The 20,906-nt window shown below is 45.2% G+C and overlaps 1 protein-coding gene across 2 annotated transcripts in view; it reads left to right on the forward strand.

Moving 5' to 3' along the window:
• Positions 1-20,906, forward strand: part of SLC26A6 (solute carrier family 26 member 6) — a 453,283-nt gene that overhangs the window by 320,698 nt on the left and 111,679 nt on the right. For both annotated transcript variants that reach the window (XM_069643342.1, XM_069643341.1), the window contains exons 13-15: positions 8,691-8,797; positions 15,211-15,280; positions 15,466-15,558. In XM_069643342.1, the coding sequence (XP_069499443.1) occupies positions 8,691-8,797; positions 15,211-15,280; positions 15,466-15,558 (270 nt within the window). The remainder of the gene's footprint in view (positions 1-8,690; positions 8,798-15,210; positions 15,281-15,465; positions 15,559-20,906) is intronic.

Consider the following 20,906-nt stretch of genomic DNA (forward strand, 5'->3'; position numbering starts at 1 on the left):
CGAGCCCGCCCTTAAACTGACAGCTTGCTGGACCTGACAGACCTTTGCGAACTCAGCGACTGCAGGGCCTCCTCAGTGATGCGCTGTGAACAGGTCTGCGTTCACCAGACCCACGCCCCCAGGGAGGACGGTCTGGATACCCTCAGTAGTCCGGGAAGGACTGAGACATCTCGCTGGGGCCTCCAAAATGTAGTCCGAGATCCGCTATTTAGTGCATAATAAAAACCACGTGCTCAAAAATGGAGCACAAACCGGGCAAGAAGCAACACTGTTTATTGCAGCTTGGTGAGCACAAATCAAACAGAACAGTGGATTAGCTCTGATTGAGAGGCAGACACTTGATTGCACTATCGACTCTATTTTTTTAACAAGAAATACAACAGTCAAAAGTCAGGAGAAACACTTGCAAGTTGGAGAATCTGTTTTTTCTGTGCTTCCCAGCGATTTGATTGGTTTGTATTCTCCTCCTCCTCGATAGTAACTTTAATTAGTGAAAATGAAAATAGAGCAAACAGTTCAATGGTTTTTCCATCACCTCTTCTCCCTATGTGGTACCATATTTTATTCACAACCCACCCGGAAACATCTTGTCATTAATGAAGCAACATTTGTGCTGACCGCCATAACTTTAATACACTGCCATTGGTCAGCACCATTGAGAACTGGTCACAAGGCACCCTGCAGCTGGTGGGAAAGGGGACTTTCACACAATAACTGTTAGATAATCACCTTTGCAAACTGTGGTAGATACTTTGAGGGCTGGACACCTCGTCCGGGCTCAGGAGCTTACTGTCTAAATGGTCCTCCCAGGAACGCCACTCCATCCAGTGTTTCTCTTCCCACAGCCGCCGGCCGATGGGCATCGGTGGTCATGTGACCGGCACACTGGATCAGAGCAGTTCCAGTTGTATTACTTCCCATATGACGAGTACATTGAGCCTCCTCCCCCCTTTGCAAAACCCTGTCACTGTGGTTGCGTGTTTGAAATTGAAAGCTCCCAGATTTAGCCCGCCCGAGGCATTTGCCACTGCTTGTATTTGTGATTGTGCCATTTATATTTCATCCCCTCTGTTTGCTAATCATAGAGCAGTGTTTTGGACCAAGTTTCCATCCAATGTATCGTCACCGCCTACCATTCCCGGTGAAGTCCTTTATACAGTGTGTCTGTGGCTCAGAGTATCTGTGTTCTTCTCCATGTGGCCACTCCCACCCTGCATCTTCTTTACTCTCACAGTTGGTAGGTGCGCCCACCTATTTAGCACTGAATTAGCACCTTCCATGCAAAACAATGCGATATACTTGTCCGGGCAATAAACAGTAATAATCATAGGCTGTTTTGGAAACTCGTAACTAAATGATGGGAAAAATCAGGGAATGAACAGGGGGCAGCGGGTCTATAAGAGAAGACAGATGGGTGACACATTTGGAACACATTTTCAATGCAGAAGGGGGTGAAGATCCAGAACCAAAATATGCTTGCACTAATGATAAAATGCACTTTTTCCAAGGTGGAAATCATGAGAGTTATTGAACAGCTTAAACCCGGAAAGCAGTGGGCCTAGACGGGAGGCCCTCGAAGGTATTTTTGGTCAGGGTGAATGGTGGGCCCCTATCCTCTCAAAGCTTTTTGAAGCAACTGAGAAGGTTGGGAGGATTGCAACCAGATGGAGGGACAGGATTATCATCCCGATTTGTACAAATAAAGGCACAGTTGACCGCAATTGCTATTGCCCCAAATCCCTACTGGACATCTCAGCAAAGATCTATGATACATGCATTTTGGGCCGATTAGAAGATTGGGTAGCAGAGAACAACATCCTGGGTCACCTTCGGGGCAGGTTTTAGGAGCCACTGTTTTAGCCTATCACTAATTATTGACAAATACTGTAAGCCTCGTGGAGGGGTTGTGTATGCAGCCTTTTTAGATATGGAAAGGCTTATGATGGGATTGACGGGGGTACACTGTGGAAGAAACTAATAATACTGGAGATACCTGCAAATCTGTCCAGAGTAGTGCAACTATGCTATGACCAAACTAGAATTTCTGTCGAACACGGGAACAGTGGACAACACCACATTTTTTCATTCAAACTGGGGGGAGGAGGCAAAACAAGGCTGCCCCCTGTCACTGTTGCTTTTTATTCTTTTCATGGTGGATTTTGACCCAGCGCGTCATAAGAGCAGGGTGTGCCCACCCTAGCTGGGAGACAAGGAAATCAGTGCACTACTTTTTACTGATGGCGCTGCTATGCTGGTACCCCTGCGGGTTTGAATTATGGACTTGCTACTGAGTTTTTAGAGGCCAACAAACTAAAATTATAAAAGGACAAAACTAAGATTGTGATGTTTGGGAGAAATGATAGGAAACTGAAGTGGGAAGGGAAAGGAGCCCCAGTGGAGGTGGTAGATTCATATATGTACTTAGGCATGAAATCTTCGAGGGACTGCCAGTGGTTGCAACATATTAATCATCGGACGGAGAGGGCCAGAATCGGCCTACAAAGGTTTTATTTTAGATTTGGTGCCTGAAGATTGGACAAATGCATTCAGGTTTTTAAATGTAAAGTTTGAACTCAAATGCTTCATGGCAGTGAGATCTAGGGCTACTGTTCTTGTGAACCCCTTGATGTGGTAAATTTGCAATTCTGGTGTCAATATCTGGGGCTCCCGCCCCGTTTCCCAAGTAGCGCACTGAGGATTGAGCTGTAGATCCAGAGCATCACTTCCCTGGCACAAGCCAGACACCCAGCCTATTTTGCAAAAATAAAATGAAAGGTAACCACTAATCAGAATCTCCAGTTGGGATTTCCAGTAATGGGCACTTTGAAACAGAATTGACCTAATGTATAAGCGTCTAACAAATGCACAATACATAGATAAAGCCGCCCAGGAGTACACAAGCTGGTCTGGTATGAAAATGGAAGCAGACTTTGGGGAAGGTTCTTGGCAGAAAGAAGAAGAGCCAATTACGACAAAATTAAAACAGAGATCAGAACCTGGTCCAGAGAAAACTGGCTGCGGGTGGATGGGGGGAAAATGTGTGCTCTACCCTTCCTCGTAGCCTCTGTAAAGTATAAGGGGAGTCTGTGTGCCGCGGTGCCAATATTAGATTTAGATTCCCCGGAGGGACAAAGACTCCTACGCAGAACCAGGCTAAACCTTCTACCACGGGCCAAAAGAACTACTAGGTTAAAGACTTCAGCAAAATGCAACTGTGGTGCGGGTGCGGACAAAGCTCTGGTGCACTCTATTTCTTTATGTCCATTTTACAAAAGGGAGAGGATGAGATGGCTGAGAACTCATATTTTAGTATTAAATATTAGATCTTGAAAGTAGATGATGTTTCTAATTTTTAACAGTAATATTTCACAACTCCTCTATGATCTGATCAAATACCTAGGTCAGTCTTTAAAAAAGCGGTTTTGTATAACACATTTTAGTGCGGGTTTATGAGGAAAGGTTCTTATGGCGATATTAAAAACTGTAAAGGACGTCGTTTTAATTGGACTAAGTTATATTTTATGGTATAGTTTTACAATTTAGTGTGCTGTGATCTAATGTATTTATCATGTTAATGGAGAAATCTGAACAGAAATATTCTGATCATGACATGGGAGTCAGTTTGGATGGGAGGGGTGGAAAGTGTGTGTCTGTGGTGGGTTGGAGGGATATCCCCATAAATGTAAACAAGGAAAAGGACTTGCAAACCATGTTTTATCTGTTCCTACCAATTACATAGATCAATATGCAGTTGTGTATCCAGCCATACATTCTTTTATGGTACTTGTTAGTATGAGTCAGACTTCATCGGCCTATAACCCTACTAGAACTTTATTCTCATCATCATAGCATACGCGTTTGGTCTATAGGATGCATGTGGCGATGTGCGTGGATGGAACCTTCACCACCATTGTTTTATTCTTTATTGCTTATGTACCGTAAACCTAGCTCAAGAGCAGCGTAGCCCTTTACAACAGGATTGTGACAGAATTGGGATTGGCATTAACGCAGTACTGTTATGATATGATGGGTTATTTATAACACGCTTAATACCCAGAGGTTTTTAAGCGCGGACCCGGGGATCGAACCAGTGGTGCTGCGTGTAGTCTTGCTAACAAGGCAAGCACGTTGCCCCTGACCTATCCTCCCAGGAAGGGAGAAAGGAGAAAGGGATTTTTATTCCTCCGGCAGGTATTGTTGAAAGAGCCACATGTGTAGTGTTTTGTGGGACTGGAGGATGGTTGGGGAATTTTGAGCTTCTACCAGATTGAGTCTCAGATGGTCGGGCGTGGGAGGGGAAGGACTGCTTGTGAGTCTTCTCTTTGCAGGCGAGCCTTGACTCCAACCTTGTGATATCTTTGCTATGAGTGGTGCGAGATCCTCCAGAGTTTATCCACCAAGAGTGCTGGTGTTCCATTTGAGACTGATTTGTAGGTGATACATGCAGTTTTTAATATGAGCTGGCGGGCAGTGGGAGCCAGTGAAGCGTGAGTGTTGTTGTAGAGATGGTCAAATATCAGCGCACCTGTAGCGTGGTGTGCTGCTTTGACGGTGGCCAGGTGTGAGGCTGGAAGCCCAGTAAGGAGGGCATTGATGTGAGATAATGAAGGCTTGCACCACCATACGGAATTCGGTGAGGGGAATGAATGGTTTCGTTTTGCAGTGTGGTGGTCTGTTGGCCTATGGTTTCTGCCTTTTTGGCTCTGTGCTTTTGGAAGGTAAGGTTACTGTCAAGAATGATGTGCCATTGCTTACCTGGTGCACAATCAGATGCCCTATAACCCCCCGCGGAAATTGGGCAAGGCTGAGGAAGCATGAGGAACAGTAAGGGGGCTGTTTCTGCATATTCTAAAGCACATCATGAATTCACTCACGACTGGTATGGTCTTTAGTATGCAAAGCAAGCAAAAGCATTCCCCTGTGCCTGTTTGGGATAATCACAGGGGATGTCTAATGTATGAGAGGGTTATTTCTCGCCCTTTCATGCTTTTTGTAAAGTGAGGCAGCAGCGGTATGAACTGCTGCTGCCCCACTTTTCTCAAAACTGGATACACATCCTTCTTTTCCCTCCCATTTTTCTGTAGGGCCTGTCTGTGCTTAAAATGCCCTGCCAGTAATGTCCTCCCATGCTGGTGATGGGAGCCAATCATACTTCAGTAAGAGACTTCCTCCTTGACACTAATGGATGCACGGGGAGGGCCAGTGCATCATTTTCACTACTGACCAGGCCTCTGGAAATGTGCAGATCACCGGTGACATGGGAAAATAATCTCACCAGCCAATATAAAAAAATTACACCTAAAAAACCTTTCCTGCACGATTTTTCGATGCCTAAGATGTTTCTTTGTGAACAATTAGAAACCAAACTTTTATTACATTTTCATTTATGATAAACTATAGTTAAGTCCATGTCATAGCTGCTGTTTGAAAAGACAAGTGTCAGAGAGTTACTTGTTTCGTCCAGCTTTATGTAGCTTCCTCAGGGGTAATCGCAATGAAAACATACAGGGCTGCATTATGAGTTTGGTGGTAATTTGGCAGTAATTCTGCAAAATTACCATCAAACTAGACCGTTACCGCCACTTGGTCCCATGGACTTGCTAGGGCATTACAAGTAGTGGTAATTCCCCATTTTCGGGTCCATAGGACTTTGTAGGGATTTTTGGTGCATTTACTGCCGGCGGGATTAACATAAGGTAAATCTGGCAATTTTTGGCTGAAAGTAGTGGTTTCAACTCCAGCTTATTGCTGGAGGTAAATCCTCCACTTCATTGCCAAAGTTATAATATGTCGGTAATACGGTAATTCAGTCACTGGGCCTCATTATGAGGTTGGAGGTATCCTTGCTGGTAAGAGCGGCAAGGATACCTCCATACCGGCATGAAAGCCTGGCACATGCAAATGGGTAATTACCGGGGTATTCCGACCCCGCCGGACCTGGATATTGCTCTTTCACGGGTGCCGGTATATCCCCATTCCCATTTCAGCCCCATAGGACTCAATGGGAATGGGGATGCCTGTAGCACCAGCACCGTTCATGCCGTGCTCCCGGGTGCCTTTCATTCCGCCAGGGCAGACAACTAGGAGCATACCAACACCACTGTTCCCGGACCGACAACCTCGTCATGAAGGCCACTGTCCAAAAAGTTGCAGTAACAGAATTACCGCAGAACATGTAATGAGGACCACTGAGCCTGCATAGTTTTTTCTTTTTTTATCTCTTTAGTAAACTGATCCATAGGTGAAGAACAAAAATAAAACATGCAAACATTTTCAGAGAGTGCCACCTGGCCAAAAAAAGTGCAAAGGGCGAAGAGGGCAAAGGCTAATATGATCTGGGCAGTAGATTATGATGATGTTGTATTCCCAAGAGGGTGGATTCATAGCTCTACTCACACGTGTGCAACATTCACCTACTCATTGGCCAGTTCCCCAATCCATGCCTCAGAAAGTGCAAGAAGGTACCATCTATTTAATAGAGCATGTGTCCATAGATGGTTCTTATGGCTATTAAACCTGCATTCTTTGGGTGGCATTTCATTATACATTGTTTTATGTTTTTAGTGTATTGGTGGGTTATTTAGAACCGATATGAACAATTACTCTTTTAAGGGGACTTATAAACAAGGGGAATGCTTCAGACAAACTGTAAATGTTCAATCTAGGGCAGGGATCTGCAACCTTTGGCTCGCCAGATGTTTTGCACCACACATCCCATCAGCCCTAGCCAGCATAGTCAATGGTCAGGACCATGGGGATTGTAGTCCAAAATGTCTGGAGTGCCACAGGTAGCAGACCCCAGACCTAGGGTAAACTATGTTTCCTTTATCTATTATATGAGTAATTAAAAAAGTGCACATTCATATGTATCAATTTTTCTCTCTCATTCTTTCGTTTCGTCTTTCTCTCTATCTTTTTCTTTTTCTCTTTCTTCCCTACTTCTAGTTGTGTATGGTTACAGATAACACTTACAAAAACAAATGTATGAGACTCTTACAAAAGCTAAAGGCATTGTCAGTCAACCCACTTAATAAGCAACAGAATAAACAATGATCCATGAGTTGTAAAAAGGAATCTTGCTGGTTACAGATGGTTCACTTACATATATGCAAATTAACAAGGGGGGTCCTGGGAGTCCCTCTGCCAGACATTAGTCCTGGTTACGAGAGACTTACCAAGAGTCTTTAGCTCACTATCTTTCAAAGAGAAGAAATATCCTAAACATATCAGTCTTTGTCCTGCCCTGGGGCAGTCCAGCATCGAAATGCTAGGCAATTCTCCTCTGAACAAGAGTACCAACAGAAACCCCAGACACGTGTTTCGGTCTGGTTGGACCTCATCAGTATGGTGGATCTGTGCCTCTCTAAGAATAGTGAGCAAGGGGTCCACGTCTGGATTCCCCTAGCAACTTAGGGTGAGACCCAAAGTTACTGAAATATGCAAATATTCCATTTAACATATTTAATTCTTATAAAGCGCTACATGCCCTTACGCCTCGAAGCGCCTGGAAAAAAGGTCAGGGAGTAGGAAGATGCCTGAGGGAAATGAGTCTGCCGAGAAGACGAGAGTTTTTGTAGATCTTTTAAAGATCGCCAAGGACGATGAACATCTTACATTGGGTGGTAGGGCATTCATCTCTCGACATCTTACATTGGGTGGTAGGGCATTCATCTCTCGACATCTTACATTGGGTGGTAGGGCATTCATCTCTCGACATCTTACATTGGGTGGTAGGGCATTCATCTCTCGACATCTTACATTGGGTGGTAGGGCATTCCACTCTCGACATCTTACATTGGGTGGTAGGGCATTCATCTCTCGACATCTTACATTGGGTGGTAGGGATTCCACTCTCGACATCTTACATTGGGTGGTAGGGCATTCATCTCTCGACATCTTACATTGGGTGGTAGGGCATTCATCTCTCGACATCTTACATTGGGTGGTAGGGCATTCCACTCTCGACATCTTACATTGGGTGGTAGGGCATTCATCTCTCGACATCTTACATTGGGTGGTAGGGCATTCATCTATCGACATCTTACATTGGGTGGTAGGGCATTCATCTCTCGAGGTGCATGTGTTTCAAAACTTGTACCGCCAAATGCTTCTAGTGGATATCGTGGGTGAATTAAGGCGTGATTCTCATTGGAGCGCAGGTTCCGCGCAGATTGCCTTAAGGAGAGGCTGTCAATTAAATACTGGGGATAGGCTTGGTTCTGGCATGTGTATGTAAGAGACAGAATTGTATGTTTAATTCTTTGCTTACCTGCTAGCCACTGAAGTTTTCTTCAGAAGGAAGAAATATGGTCACGCTTGCTGAGACCATAAATGGCATTGACTGCACCGTTCTGGGTAGTCTGCAGGCGCTGCAAGTCGCCTTGCGATGCACCTGTAAGCAGGCTATTGCAATAGTCTAGGCGAGAGGTGATTAGAGCCTACATCTCTGAGTTGAGAAAGAGTTCTGACCTACTTCTAGTAAATAAATGACCCCACGGCATGAAACAGTGCATTTACCTCAATCTGTATAAACCTAAGAGCCGAGTTTACTAAAACGGTATTAAGTGATGATATTGCTCTTTTTTAAACTGTTCTGCTTTGCACAGAAATGCATTTGAGGCCCTTGGTGTGGACCATGGGACTGTGGTGCACCGCTAGCCACTAGTAACACTATCTGCCTTGTGTTTCAGCTTATCTGGCTGGTGACATTCACTGCCACCATCCTCCTGAACATGGACATGGGCCTGGCCTTCTCCATAATGTTCGAGCTGCTCACCATCATCTTCCGGACACAGCTGTGAGTAGCAAGATCTTTACAGGTCATTTGACAGGTCTTTCTGATAAGTGTGAATGAGAGATGGTTATTCCACTGCTGCCCTTGGGGTAGCAGGCACTAGGAATTCTGCAGGGCAAGCCACAATACTTCTTCAGGGCAAAACTTGTGTTTATATGTTGCTGGTATCACCATTGGATGACGTCTCATTAGATTTGCTTTGGGGTAGACATGTGTGATTTTTACCTTGAGAAACTATATTGCCATTTTTTTCTTATTAAAGGCCAGAACTTGAAACTTGAAGGGGATTTTGGAAGTGCGAGCAGAGATATGTAGCAGGCAGGGATGCATAAAAGGGATTTCATTGCAAAGAAGGTGATTAAACACATACTAATTCAGAATAACCAATGGGGTTACATTTAAGGTAATTCCCACCTGTTGGATCCCAGATGAGCACCTGGCAATTCTCTGTCCAGATCATTGGCATCAGGGTGCTGCCAGGCAATCAAAGCGGGATGGAATTGTTGGCAGATCCCTAGCAGGAATCCATCAATCACTAGAGAACTGTCCAGTAGTGCAAAAACTAGACTGCGCTTGGAACCTCCCCTGGGGCCCCACAGAGGGAACTGCTACTGCTCCATCATGGATGACCATTGTTCCTGCATTAGAAAGTACAAGATTATATTTGCACCCTAGGAAAAGCGCTCGGCCTTCTGGTGGCTAGAAACAGGTGCAGGCACTCCAAGTGTACTACCCTCTTCCATTCTCCGCCCCCCTGCCCTTTGCCGCCGCTCCTCTTGCCCCTCCCTGTCCCTTCCCCTGTCTTCCATGTCATCCACAAGCCCAAACCTACCCACCCCACCCAAGTTACTATTTATATTTATTTTATTTTATTTTTTATTTTTTTATTGCATTTGTTACACGCCCAGACCCTTAGGTATCACAGCGAGGTTACAGACAGCTTAATAATGCATACATTCAAAGCAGCCATTGTGCGCAGTTATATTAGCAGAAAAAGTATGTAACATAAAGTATAGAAATGCAGACACAATTATTTACAGAGCAGATAGATATACACAAATGCAGAGCTATTTACAAAGTATTGTGGTGGCTATTGTTATTGGTATAGGTTAAATAGCCAGGTTTTCAGCAGTTTTTTGAACCCCTTGAGAGTTTCCTCGTTTTTGATGGTGAGCTGAAGAGAGTTCCAGTGTTTAGGGGCTAGGTATTGGAAACTAGTGCCCCCTGCTCTGGTGTTTTTATAGCTGGGTATTGCCAATAGTGAATGGTTATTGGGTCTTAGGGATCTGGTGATTTCTTTTTTGGTAATCATGTGATTTAAGTAGATGGGAGCATTTTCATGGAGGCGTTTGAAGGTAATGCACAGGGTTTTGAAGATGACTCTAGCTTTGATGGGTAGCCAATGAGCTCTCTTCTGGTTTTAGAGATATGGTCAGTTTTTCTTATTCCAAGGGCTTCCCGTCAGGCTTTATTTTATATAAGTTGCAATTTATTGAGGTTAGTGATGGAGGTACCGAGTAATAGTACGTCGCAATAGTCAAGTCCTGATAAAATCAAGGCTCTGGCTAGAGTGATGAAATTGGTGGGTGTCAAGAATTGGCGACTGAGTGAGATAAGTTTAGAGATGTAGGAAGTGGAATACGAGAGTGCGCTGATGTGTTTGGTCATAGAGAGGTTGGTGTCCAATTAGACTCCTAGAGTTTTTACTTGTTTGAGTACCGGTATTGTGGTGCCGTCTATGTTGATGGCGGTGTAGTCTGGATGAAGAGCACTTATTTTAGATTAGGAGCCCACATTGAGAATCTCTGTCTTCTCATCGTTGAGGCAGAGGCTGTTTAATGCCATCCAGTTTTGGATTATGGAGTAGATTTTGTTGATATTCAACATGTCTTGGGTGTAGTTCCCTGAGAGAGGGATAAGGATCTGGGTGTCATCTGCAAAATTAGTGTAGATGACACCCATGTCATCCAGAGATGAGAAGAGGAGCTTCGTATATATGCGTTATAGAGTGTGGGAGATAGGCAGGAACCTTGAGGGACACCTATAGGGACTGGTATGGGGTACGCAGCTTCTTTGCCAATGGCCACTCAAGATGTTCGTTCCACAAGGAAGGATTTGATCCATGTGGTGGCGTCCATGGAGAAATTGAAGTCTCTGGCTAAGGTGGAGCAGACTTTATTGTGATCCACAAGGTTGAACGCTGCCGATAAGGCCAATAAGAGGAGGATGCAGAGTTTTTCTGAATCTCTAATGTCCATTTGGATTTTGAGAACCAAGAGGGCTGTTTCCTACTATGGTTAGGACGGAAACCAGATTGTCTGGAGCCAAGGAGTTGGTTCTGTTCCAAATGTGCTTGGACTTGGCTATATGCTATTGTATCAAGGATTTTGAGTAAAAACAGGACTGTTTTTATTAGCCTATAATTAGTGGGCACAGCGGGGTCGAGGTTGTTTTTTTAGCAGGGGTGTGACCCACGCTTCTTTGATGCTGACTGTAACCAAATTATTGTTGAAGGACGCGTTTATGAATTTAGTTGTGATGGGTGTCAGTGTGTGGGCATATGATTTGACTAGTTTTGCTCAGACAGAGTCTCCCTTGCAGTTGGATGCTTTGAGCTTAGATATAGTGTTAAGCACTAGTTCTTGTGAGACAGGAATTAACTGGAAAGTAGGTTTGGTATTTTCTTTAAGGATAGGTAAATGATTGTCAGTAGCAGGTTTGTCTGCTAGAAGTTAGTTACGATCTTGTTTTGAAGTAGGTTGATCTTGGCCGCTAGAGGGTTTTGGATTGTGGTACACCACTCTTTGCTGGAGTTGGTGTAATTGGTGGATGGGGCTGGATTTTCCAATTCTTTTAAGATTGAGAATAATTCTTTTGAGTCAGATTCAGCGTCGCTGATCCGAGCGTTAAAGGCATTAGCTTTATCGGTGACAATAGCTTTTTTGTAGGTTCTGTTTTCCTCCTGGTATGATGTTTCGGTCCCTATTGTAGGATGTTTTCTGCAGGTGTGTTCACGGGCACGTTTGGTTCTCCTGAGAGCGACAAGTTCATCATTGAACCAAAAACATGTTTGTTTGTCTGTGCGTTTAGTTTTCGTAGTGAGAGGGACTACTGCATTAATGGTGGACGTGAGGCAGTTATGGTAGGCTTCTGCTAGTGTGTTGGGATTGTCATTGGAGATAGACAACATGTCTAGCGCTTTGGAGAGCAAGGTTTTTAGGTTTTCCGTTGTGAGTTTGTGAAGATTTCTGGTTTCAAAGGAGTTGCTTGTTTTAGGAGTGGTTGCAGGAGGTTCAATGGTATTGAGGGTGAACATGATGCTATGATGGTCTGTCCAATCTAGAGGAGAAATAGAGTCGATAGAAATGTCAGTGTTGAGCGAAAGGATCCAATCAAGGGTTCTTCCTTTGATGTGGGCAGGGGTATTCACTAATTGGATAAAGATCATATCCTTCAGGGAGGAGTGTAGTGAGTCTGCTTTATGGTCAAGGCTATCATTGAAACCTAAGTTCAAATCTTCCAGAATTACGCATTTGGTGTTGGGCTTGATGAGGGGAGCTAAAAGTAATGGGATGTCTGTTTCAGGATGGCTATTGGAGTTAGGAGCTCTGTAGATCACTACTATGTTGATGGTTGTTTTTCCATTTATGGGAAGTTTGGCGAGCAGTATTTTGTAACCTGCCAGGCTTTCAATTGGGCATGATCTTAGTTGGAGTTTAGTCTTTGCGATGATGGCAACACCACCTCCATGCAAATGGGTCCTATCAGTTCTGAGGATAGTATAGTCTGGAGGGATAGCTTTGGTGAGGAGGGGGCCAGAGGCTTGGTGAAGCCATGATTCTGTGACAACTAGTATGTCGGGTTGTGACTCTGTGATCAGGTTGTGTACTTCAATGGCATGGGTTCCTAGAGAACGGCCATTTATGAGGGCGCATTGGAGGATGGACGGAGGTTTCAGCATGGATGTTTCTTCTATATTGCCGGTCATGGGTCTAGGGGTGGTGTTAGTTTTAGGCATAGAGTGGTAGACACTTGGCGGGTATTTGATGGTGTGGTGGTCCACAGTGTATCATTAGATATGGATCAGTTAGCCTGATGCTGGGTTTGTGCTCTTAAGGCAGGCGAGAACGTCTTACTTTTCCTGAGACAGGTAAGCCATGCTTCTGAGAAGGCTTCGGGGAATTTGTGGTGGTGGAGGAGTCATAAGTGGAGGCATGGGTGTTGACCTTGGGTTTGGTGGTGGTGGCGTAATTAGTAGCAAATGGGAACAGTGATAATGACGGCAAGAAGTGTGTGGGGCTTGGGATGGCATGATACCTTAGGCAGGCTGGTTTAGAGAGGCCATTTTTGTGTACATTGTAGTGGCTCCCGGAACAAGGTGTATGAATCAGGATAAGACAGAACAGGAACATGATGATAGTTAACTAACCTAACATGGTTGGGTGCAGCTGTGTGGTTGTAGGGGGTTTGTTTAATCCAATACTAGGTCTAGGCAAATAGGCTAGTCAAACAGTTATGCACATGGGCTATTTAGCAGATAGGCAATTAGGCTAGTCTAACCGTTATACATACAGGCTGATTAACATTTAGGCAAATAGGCCAGTCTGGTAGTTATGCACATGGGCTAATTAGCAGTTCGGCATATAGGCTAGTCTGGCAATTGGACAAGTGTGCAGGGCTGACGGTTAGCGGTGGCAAGCACAGCATGGGACTAGGCAGTGGCTATTGTGAGTGATAGAATAGGCTAGTCCGACATAGGAGGGATCGACTAGGTGAGCCATGGGTCCTGGTACATATCACTATAAGGCGTAGTACCCTTGGGTCTGGTTGATGCGATAATAAACATTACGGCTAGGCCTTATGATCAACAACGTGCATTATGGCAGTGTTACTCTGGGTAGCAGGTAAAGGAGCTATTGCTAGTTGGCTACAAAAGTACATGGTGAAAATAATCGCAGTAGTATGGTTGATAAACGGAGTAGTGGTTGCAACAGTTCGCTACTGTAAGAAGTAGCTGACATTAGCATGTGAGTTAGGCAGTTAGTCCGAGCCGTGAGCGCAAATGTATCGAGGCCATGTGCACCAGGCTGATATCTGTTTTGGTGGTGATATGGATGCTCCGAGATTACAAAGCGTTCTCGTGCCCTTCCTGTTGTACTCACATGTCAAGCAAGTGCTAGTGGTAGACTAGTATTCGCAGTGTGGATCGGGATTGGCATAACAGTGAAAAACAAAAGCAGGAAACTCCAGCAGGATTCCCCCTGACGGCCCGAGGCGAGCAGGGGCAAACACGGCCCTTAGCTGCAGCCCTTTGCCGGCTTCTTCCACCTGCCGGCAGATGTGTGCAATTAAGAAGCACAAGGATTGCTAGGCAATGGTGCTCGTTACATTCTGGCCCATGTAGGCGGCCATTTCAGAAATGGGATTTCAACGACCGAAATGCTCGTGGATCTAAATGGTACATGGTATGAGACACGTGTTACAGGGTGCCGCTTCAGGAAATCTGACCTTGATTCAAAAGTGAGATTTTGGTACACAATTCCAGCGTCGGATGGGACATCAGATTGGCGGTGGGAGGGGGCCGCTCAAGCAGCGGTAGCAGTTGATTGCTGTTGAGGAGAAGGGCTCCTGCCCTCTCTGTGTGAGGGACTGGAATGTTGGGACTCCCAGCACTGCTGCCCCTTTCTATCGGGCCACCGTCATAATAATAGAAACCTGACTTGGTCAATTTTCTATTTTCGATCATGGTGACCATCTTGTTTTTGTTATTTTTTACATGAGATTAGGCCCATGCAATATGCACGAGGCCCATCTCCCATAACAAAAACAAATAACTATTCGAACAGACAATGATACCCCAGGTTGCAAAAAGCCATCACCCCCTTGTCAAGAGGTGTACAGGGCCGGTAACTGCCTGGTACTCAGTAGCCTGACTAGAGTCGGGCTCATAAGCCGTTTCCTGCCATATACGCCCCCAGATGCGGGGGTGATTGCTGCAGTATCTCTCTAAAGTGGCTCACTATGACATTATACATTTGCCAGCAGGAGCCTGCTCTCGGTGTAAGGATGTGTCCTTTCACTTGCCCCATTGATAACGCATTTTGCAAAATATTAACATAGTAATCTAGGAAGTAATTCATCTGTGGTCTAGGGCCAAGAAGGGATTAGCGGATTCATATAAAGGGCAGTTAAAGGGGATTTTGATGACTTGACAGTGCTTTTTGGAGGCTGGTAGGACTGACACAAAGCCAGCTTCATGCCAGGCCTTGAATCACATGAACACAGAAGGGTGATGTGAATTCAAGAGGGTGATACTTTCCGAATGAGAGTGCATTGAGAGTAAAACTGTGGAACACTCTTGAATGTCACCTTGTAAATGTATTGCATAATAACATGTAGACCTCTTCCACCGGCAGATCCCACTACTCCATCCTAGGGCAGGTGTCTGATTTGGATGTCTACCGAGATGTGGCTAAGTTCCAAAAGGTAAATTATACCCTTCAAACGAACCCTGTAAGGATTACCTGGACGCAAAGGCCAGGTAAAGCAGCTTGATTGCATGACAATCCTTTACTGTTAGAGGCCTTAACCACTCCGCACTTCCTCCCACTGCCTCTGTGTATAGCTAAGCTCTTCACCCATCCTGATGAATGCTCTTGGTTTTTTTCCAGACCAAGGAGATCCCAGGTCTAATGATTTTCCACTCTTCATCGACTGTCTACTTTGCCAATGCAGAGCTGTACTCAGATGCCCTAAAGAGAAAGGTGAGAATCTCAGGGGCACATACAGTGACATACGCCACAATCAGAGATGGGTCTCACTGCACTCTTACTATCCTATTTCCTCAGGTGATGTCCGGTTAAGTGTATTCTTACAATACGAATGGGAAAACCTTGAGGTAGATATCCAAATTCAACTCCTTAGAGGTATTCTTCCTTTCCTCTCCTACAACAGCCTCTTTCTAAATCTGCCTGCCTCTACACTCTGCCCTCTGCAACTCATCTAAAACAGGACTGTGAGACTTGTCCTTGGCCTCAAGCCCAGGGATTGTATCTCTCCAGGATTGACATCTCTGCACTGGCTCCCAGTGGCTGCGAGGATTAAGTTAAAAACCCTCTGCATTGTCCACAAGGCCTTCTGGGGCCTGAGGCCTCAATACCTTCAACTCTCTCTTCCTAAATATCTTCCTTTTCGAGCTCTTCGCTCATCCGCCTCCAACTCCCTCAGTGTCAATCGCTTCTCTCAAGCAATGAGTTAGTGGTAGATCTCTTTCTTCAGCTGGGGCCTCTCACTGAAACAGTCTACCTGCCTCCCTGAAACTTGAGGAGAACCATCTCCAGTTCCGGAAGCACCTCAAAACCTTCCTCTTTGCTTCTGCTTTCTCTCCTTCTCTCCCCTGCTGAATCCCTGACTGAAACTGTACTGGTTACCTGGCCACCCTCTGATCTTGGGCCCAGGTCCCTTCCCCCACCAGTTACTTACCTGCACGGCCCCCTGGCAAAGGCAACCCTGGCACGTGGGGACTGTTTTTCTGTATCCCTACAGTCCCCACCAGCACTTGACACCTGATGTCTGCACTTACCCGTGCACTTGCCACCAGCTGGACCCACGTCTCTTATTATTATTTATTCTATTACCCCAAGTACTGCACTGTCCCCACCCCCTCCCACTCTGCACTTCTCCTCTTTCCCCTTACCCTTTACTTGCGTGGTCTGAATGGCACCTGGCCTAGTAGGATTGCTGTGTCTGTCTTCCCTCTGTTCCCCCTGCCTTGCCGCACCATGCCTTGAAACACTTGTGCATAGGCGCGTTATAAATGCCATATATCACATCAAAGATACTCTGCAGCCTAGTTAAGATCCATGTCCAAACACACAACAGAAATCTACGTTGTACTATGCGACAGAGGGCTAGACATCATATTTATCACTGAAACCTGGCTAAATCAAAATGACATGGTCATAGTGCATGACTGCATACCCAACAATTTCAATCAAAAACACGCCAACAGACAAGGCCACCCACCACTTTCCCTGTATTTCAGCAAAAGTGCAGATTTGTGCATGGATTTGTAGGTTTGTGGCTTTGCGTATGTTCCCTATTCAATTCCAAACCGTTTCACGAATCTGCACCAAATTTTGCAGTGTCACGTGTTAGGACCCTCCGGACATTACTGGCTACATGACATTTGGACACCACTCCACTTTTCCTGGATTTCAGCAAAAGTAAATATTTCATTGTAGGTCTGTGGCTTTGCGGTTTTGCATATGTTCCCTATACAATTACACACAGTTGCACCAATCTGCATCACGTTTCGCACAGTCCCCTGTTAGGATCCTCTAGACATTACTGGCTATATGACATCTGTACACCCCACCCCTTACCCCAGATTGCTGCAAAAGTGAAAATGTGGTTGTGGATTTGCGTATGTTCCCTATAGAATTCCACACCAATCTGCACCACCTTTTTCACATTCGCATTAGGATCCTGCGGACATTACTGCCTACATGATATTTGGACACCCCACCCCTTTACCACTGGATTGCAGCAAATGTCAAAATGTGTATGTGGGTTTGAGGGTCTGTGGCTTGGCGAAGCGTTGTTCCTTATATAATTCCACACTGTTTCACCAATCAGCACCAAATTTTGCACAGTTACCTGTACGTAGGAGGGAATGAAAGCCTGGAAAATGCTGGGTATATCGGCTAGTCATCTATAAAATCAATGCCAGTGAAAAGCAAAACCAAACACTAATCAACTACCTCATTAAACTAAACCAATGGATGAGCACCAGCAGCCTTAAACTCAACCAAGACATGATCGAAATCGTGGTTACACCCAACGACCTAGCAAACAACCAGCACATTCCATGGCCCGCCAAATTAGGCACTTTTCCAGAACCTTCCAAGGTGGCCAAACATCTTGAAATCTTAATGGACAACAAGCTAAACTAGAACTACAAAGTCAACACAGTAGTCAAGAAATCTTTCTTCCACCTACACACAATGAAGAAAGTACTGCCCTACTCCTCTGTCAGACTTAAAACGCTCTCTATTAATCTCCCTATTCATGTCAAGAATAGACCACACCAACAGCATCTACATCTGAATGCCAGTATGTTTGTTTGTTTGTTTGTTTATTCATTTATATTGCGCACTAGACCCGAAGGTATGAGGGCGCAGGAGCAGCAAGGTTATTCTCATCTTAGTTACAGTGCTGTACATTAATTTACAGTGTGTACATAGGTTAATACAGTTACGATGGATACAGTGAAATACAGTTTACAATATATACAATATATATACATATATACAGCATTTGCAAAGGCGATGTCAGTTATTGGTCCTTGTTCTTTAACCACTGAATGTAATTACGTCTAAAGTGTGGGTAGGTTTGTGGTGTCCTTAAGGAGGGTGGTAAGGAGTTCCAATGTTGGGCTGCTTTCACCTGGAAGCTGTTGCCGCCCATTTTGGTTTGTTTGAACCTGGGAACTGTGAGCAGATTAGCATTGCTTGTCCTAGTGGGCCTATTGGGGGTGTATCTTATTATTCTGTTGGTTAGGTAGCGGGGGGCTGCGTTATTGAGGCATTTGTGTGTTAAGGAGGCTACTTTGAGCAGGATTTTATCGGTGGTAGTGAGCCAGTTATGAGTTCTCCTGATGTTAGAGATGTGTTCTCTTTTAGGGAAGCTAAGCGCTGCTCTGAGAGCATTATTTTGTAGAGTCTGGATTTTATTGGTAACCTGTTTGTTGGCTCCTACATAAAGGGCATTACAATAATCCAGTTTATATAGTACAAGGGCTCTGGCTAGAGTAAGGCAGTTCTGAGTGGATAGGACGGGTTTGGCTGCTCTTATAAGCTTACATGTGTAGGCTGTGGTGGAGGTCATGGAGCTAACCTATTTATGGAAGGAGAGGTCGGAGTCAAGGTAGATACCAACGGTTTTCACTTCCTTGGCTACCTTGATGGGATTGCCGTCTATAATGAAGCTGATGTAGTTGTGGTCCAGTTTGTTTAGATTTGGGGTGGATCCGAGGATGATCAGTTCACTCTTGTCATCATTCAGGCATAGACTGTGGTAGGCCATCCATGCCTGGATGATGAGGTACACCTTGTTCACCAAGCCCAAATCCTTGTTGTAATCTCCTGTCAACGGGATGAGGATCTGGGTATCATCGGCATAATTAGTGTAGGAGATACCCAAACCGTCAAGATCATCAATCAGGGGCTTTGTGAACACGTTGTACAGTGTGGGGGAGACGCATGAACCCTGAGGGACCCCACATGTGATGGGGATGGGAACAGCGGAGGCCGAGGTGGAAAAGACGTGCATGGATCTGTTGCTCAGGAACGACTCAATCCAACCAATGGCTTCTTGGGAGAAGTGGGCAGCCGAGTCTTAGTGGTTGCATAGAATTTTGTGATCAACAAGATCGAATGCTGCCGAGAGGTCTAGGAGAATCAGTTTTCCCATTATCTCTCAGAGTGTCGATTTGGGCCTTAAGATCGATGAGAGCAGTTTCTGTCCCATGTTGGGGTCTGAAGCCTGATTGCCGGATTCCTCGGAGATGGTTTTGTTCGAGGTATTTTTGTATTTGTTGATAGGCTGTCTTATCTAGAACTTTGAGCAAGAAGGGGACGGTGGTGATGGGTCTGTAGTTAGTGGGTATAGAAGGGTCTAGGGAAGGTTTTTTGTGTAGAGGGAGGACCCAGGATTCTTTGAGGTTGTTGGGGATGGTACCTGATGAGGAGGCGGCATTAATGAGTTTGGTAATGAATGGTGAGAGGCCTCTTGCTGCTTCTTTGATGATTTGTGAAGGGCAAGGGTCGCCCTGGCAATTTGACGGTTTAAGGCTGAGTATGATCTTTTCCACTTCTAGCATAGAGACTTTGGAGAAGCTGAAGCGGGTGAGTGGGTTAGGTACAGGGTTCTGATGAACGGGGCGTAGGGGAGTGTTGGTGCAGTTAGTGCAGTTTGTAAGTGAGTCTTTCTTATTGTTGATTTTGATTTGAAGGCCTGCAACATTAGTGGATAGGGCATTTTGGACACTGGTGCACCACTGTTTATCTTTCACACAAGTGTCTGGGACTAAGACATGTGTTTCCAGCTCTTTGATGATAGTGAACAGTTCTTTAGTGCTGGATTTGGCTTGTAATATTCTCTGGTTATAAGATTCTTGTTTAGCGATAATGATTTCTTTTTATATGTAGAAACTATTTTGTTGAGGATCAGCTTGTTGATGTCTGTAGGGGATTGTCTCCAGGCTTGTTCCCTTTTGTGTTTCTCTAGTCTGAGAGCTTTTAGGTGGACAGAGAACAAGGTGTTCAAGTGTTTTTTCGGCTTTCATTTTCTCAGTTTTAGCGGTGCGATAGCATCTAAGGCTGAGCGCATACTATTGTTGTAGCCTTCTACAAGATAGTGGGGGTTGGAGTTAGCTGAGAGTTGGTTCAAGGTTGGGAGTATCAGGCGGATGAGTTTTTCCACTGTGATTTTTTTCTTGCTTCTCATGGGGATAGCTGTGGCTAATAAGTTATTGGTGATGGGGCTTGAGGCTTCAAGCATGAAGGTGAGGAGGTGGTGGTCGGACCATGGTTGCGGGGTGATAGCGGTGAAAGAGGCCACACTGTTGTGGTCTGCTACCCAGTCAAGGGTTCTCCCTTTGTTGTGGGTAGGGGTGGACACTCTTTGGGTGAAGCCTAATTCTAACAGGGTATAGTTGATGACGGTAGCCTGGGGGTCTTTGGGGTCTTTTAGGCCAAGGTTAAAATCTCCTAAGAGTAGGCTCTGTGAGGTATTTTTTAAGTTGTTGGAGAGGATGGAAGTGAGGTCTTCCTCGAAGGAACCTAAGGGTCCCGGAGGTCTGTAGAGTAAGTGGATGGTAATGGTTTGGGAGTTGGCAGTGGGAAGCTTAGCTGTGAGTGATTCACATGATGATGAGATGTGGTTTGGGGTGTCAAGTCTGATGTTGAGGTGTGTTTTGGCAATTATGGTGAGGCCTCTGCCTCTGGATTCAGTTCTGTCCGCTCGGAGGATAGTGTAGTCATCAGCGATGGCTAGCGAGAGAGCTGGGCCAGCAGCGGCATAGAGCCAGGACTCAGTGATGGCTAGGAAA

Source organism: Ambystoma mexicanum, chromosome 2p, assembly GCF_040938575.1.
Source record: "Ambystoma mexicanum isolate Mex_15411 chromosome 2p, UKY_AmexF1_1, whole genome shotgun sequence".
Taxonomy (NCBI): Eukaryota; Metazoa; Chordata; class Amphibia; order Caudata; family Ambystomatidae; genus Ambystoma; species Ambystoma mexicanum.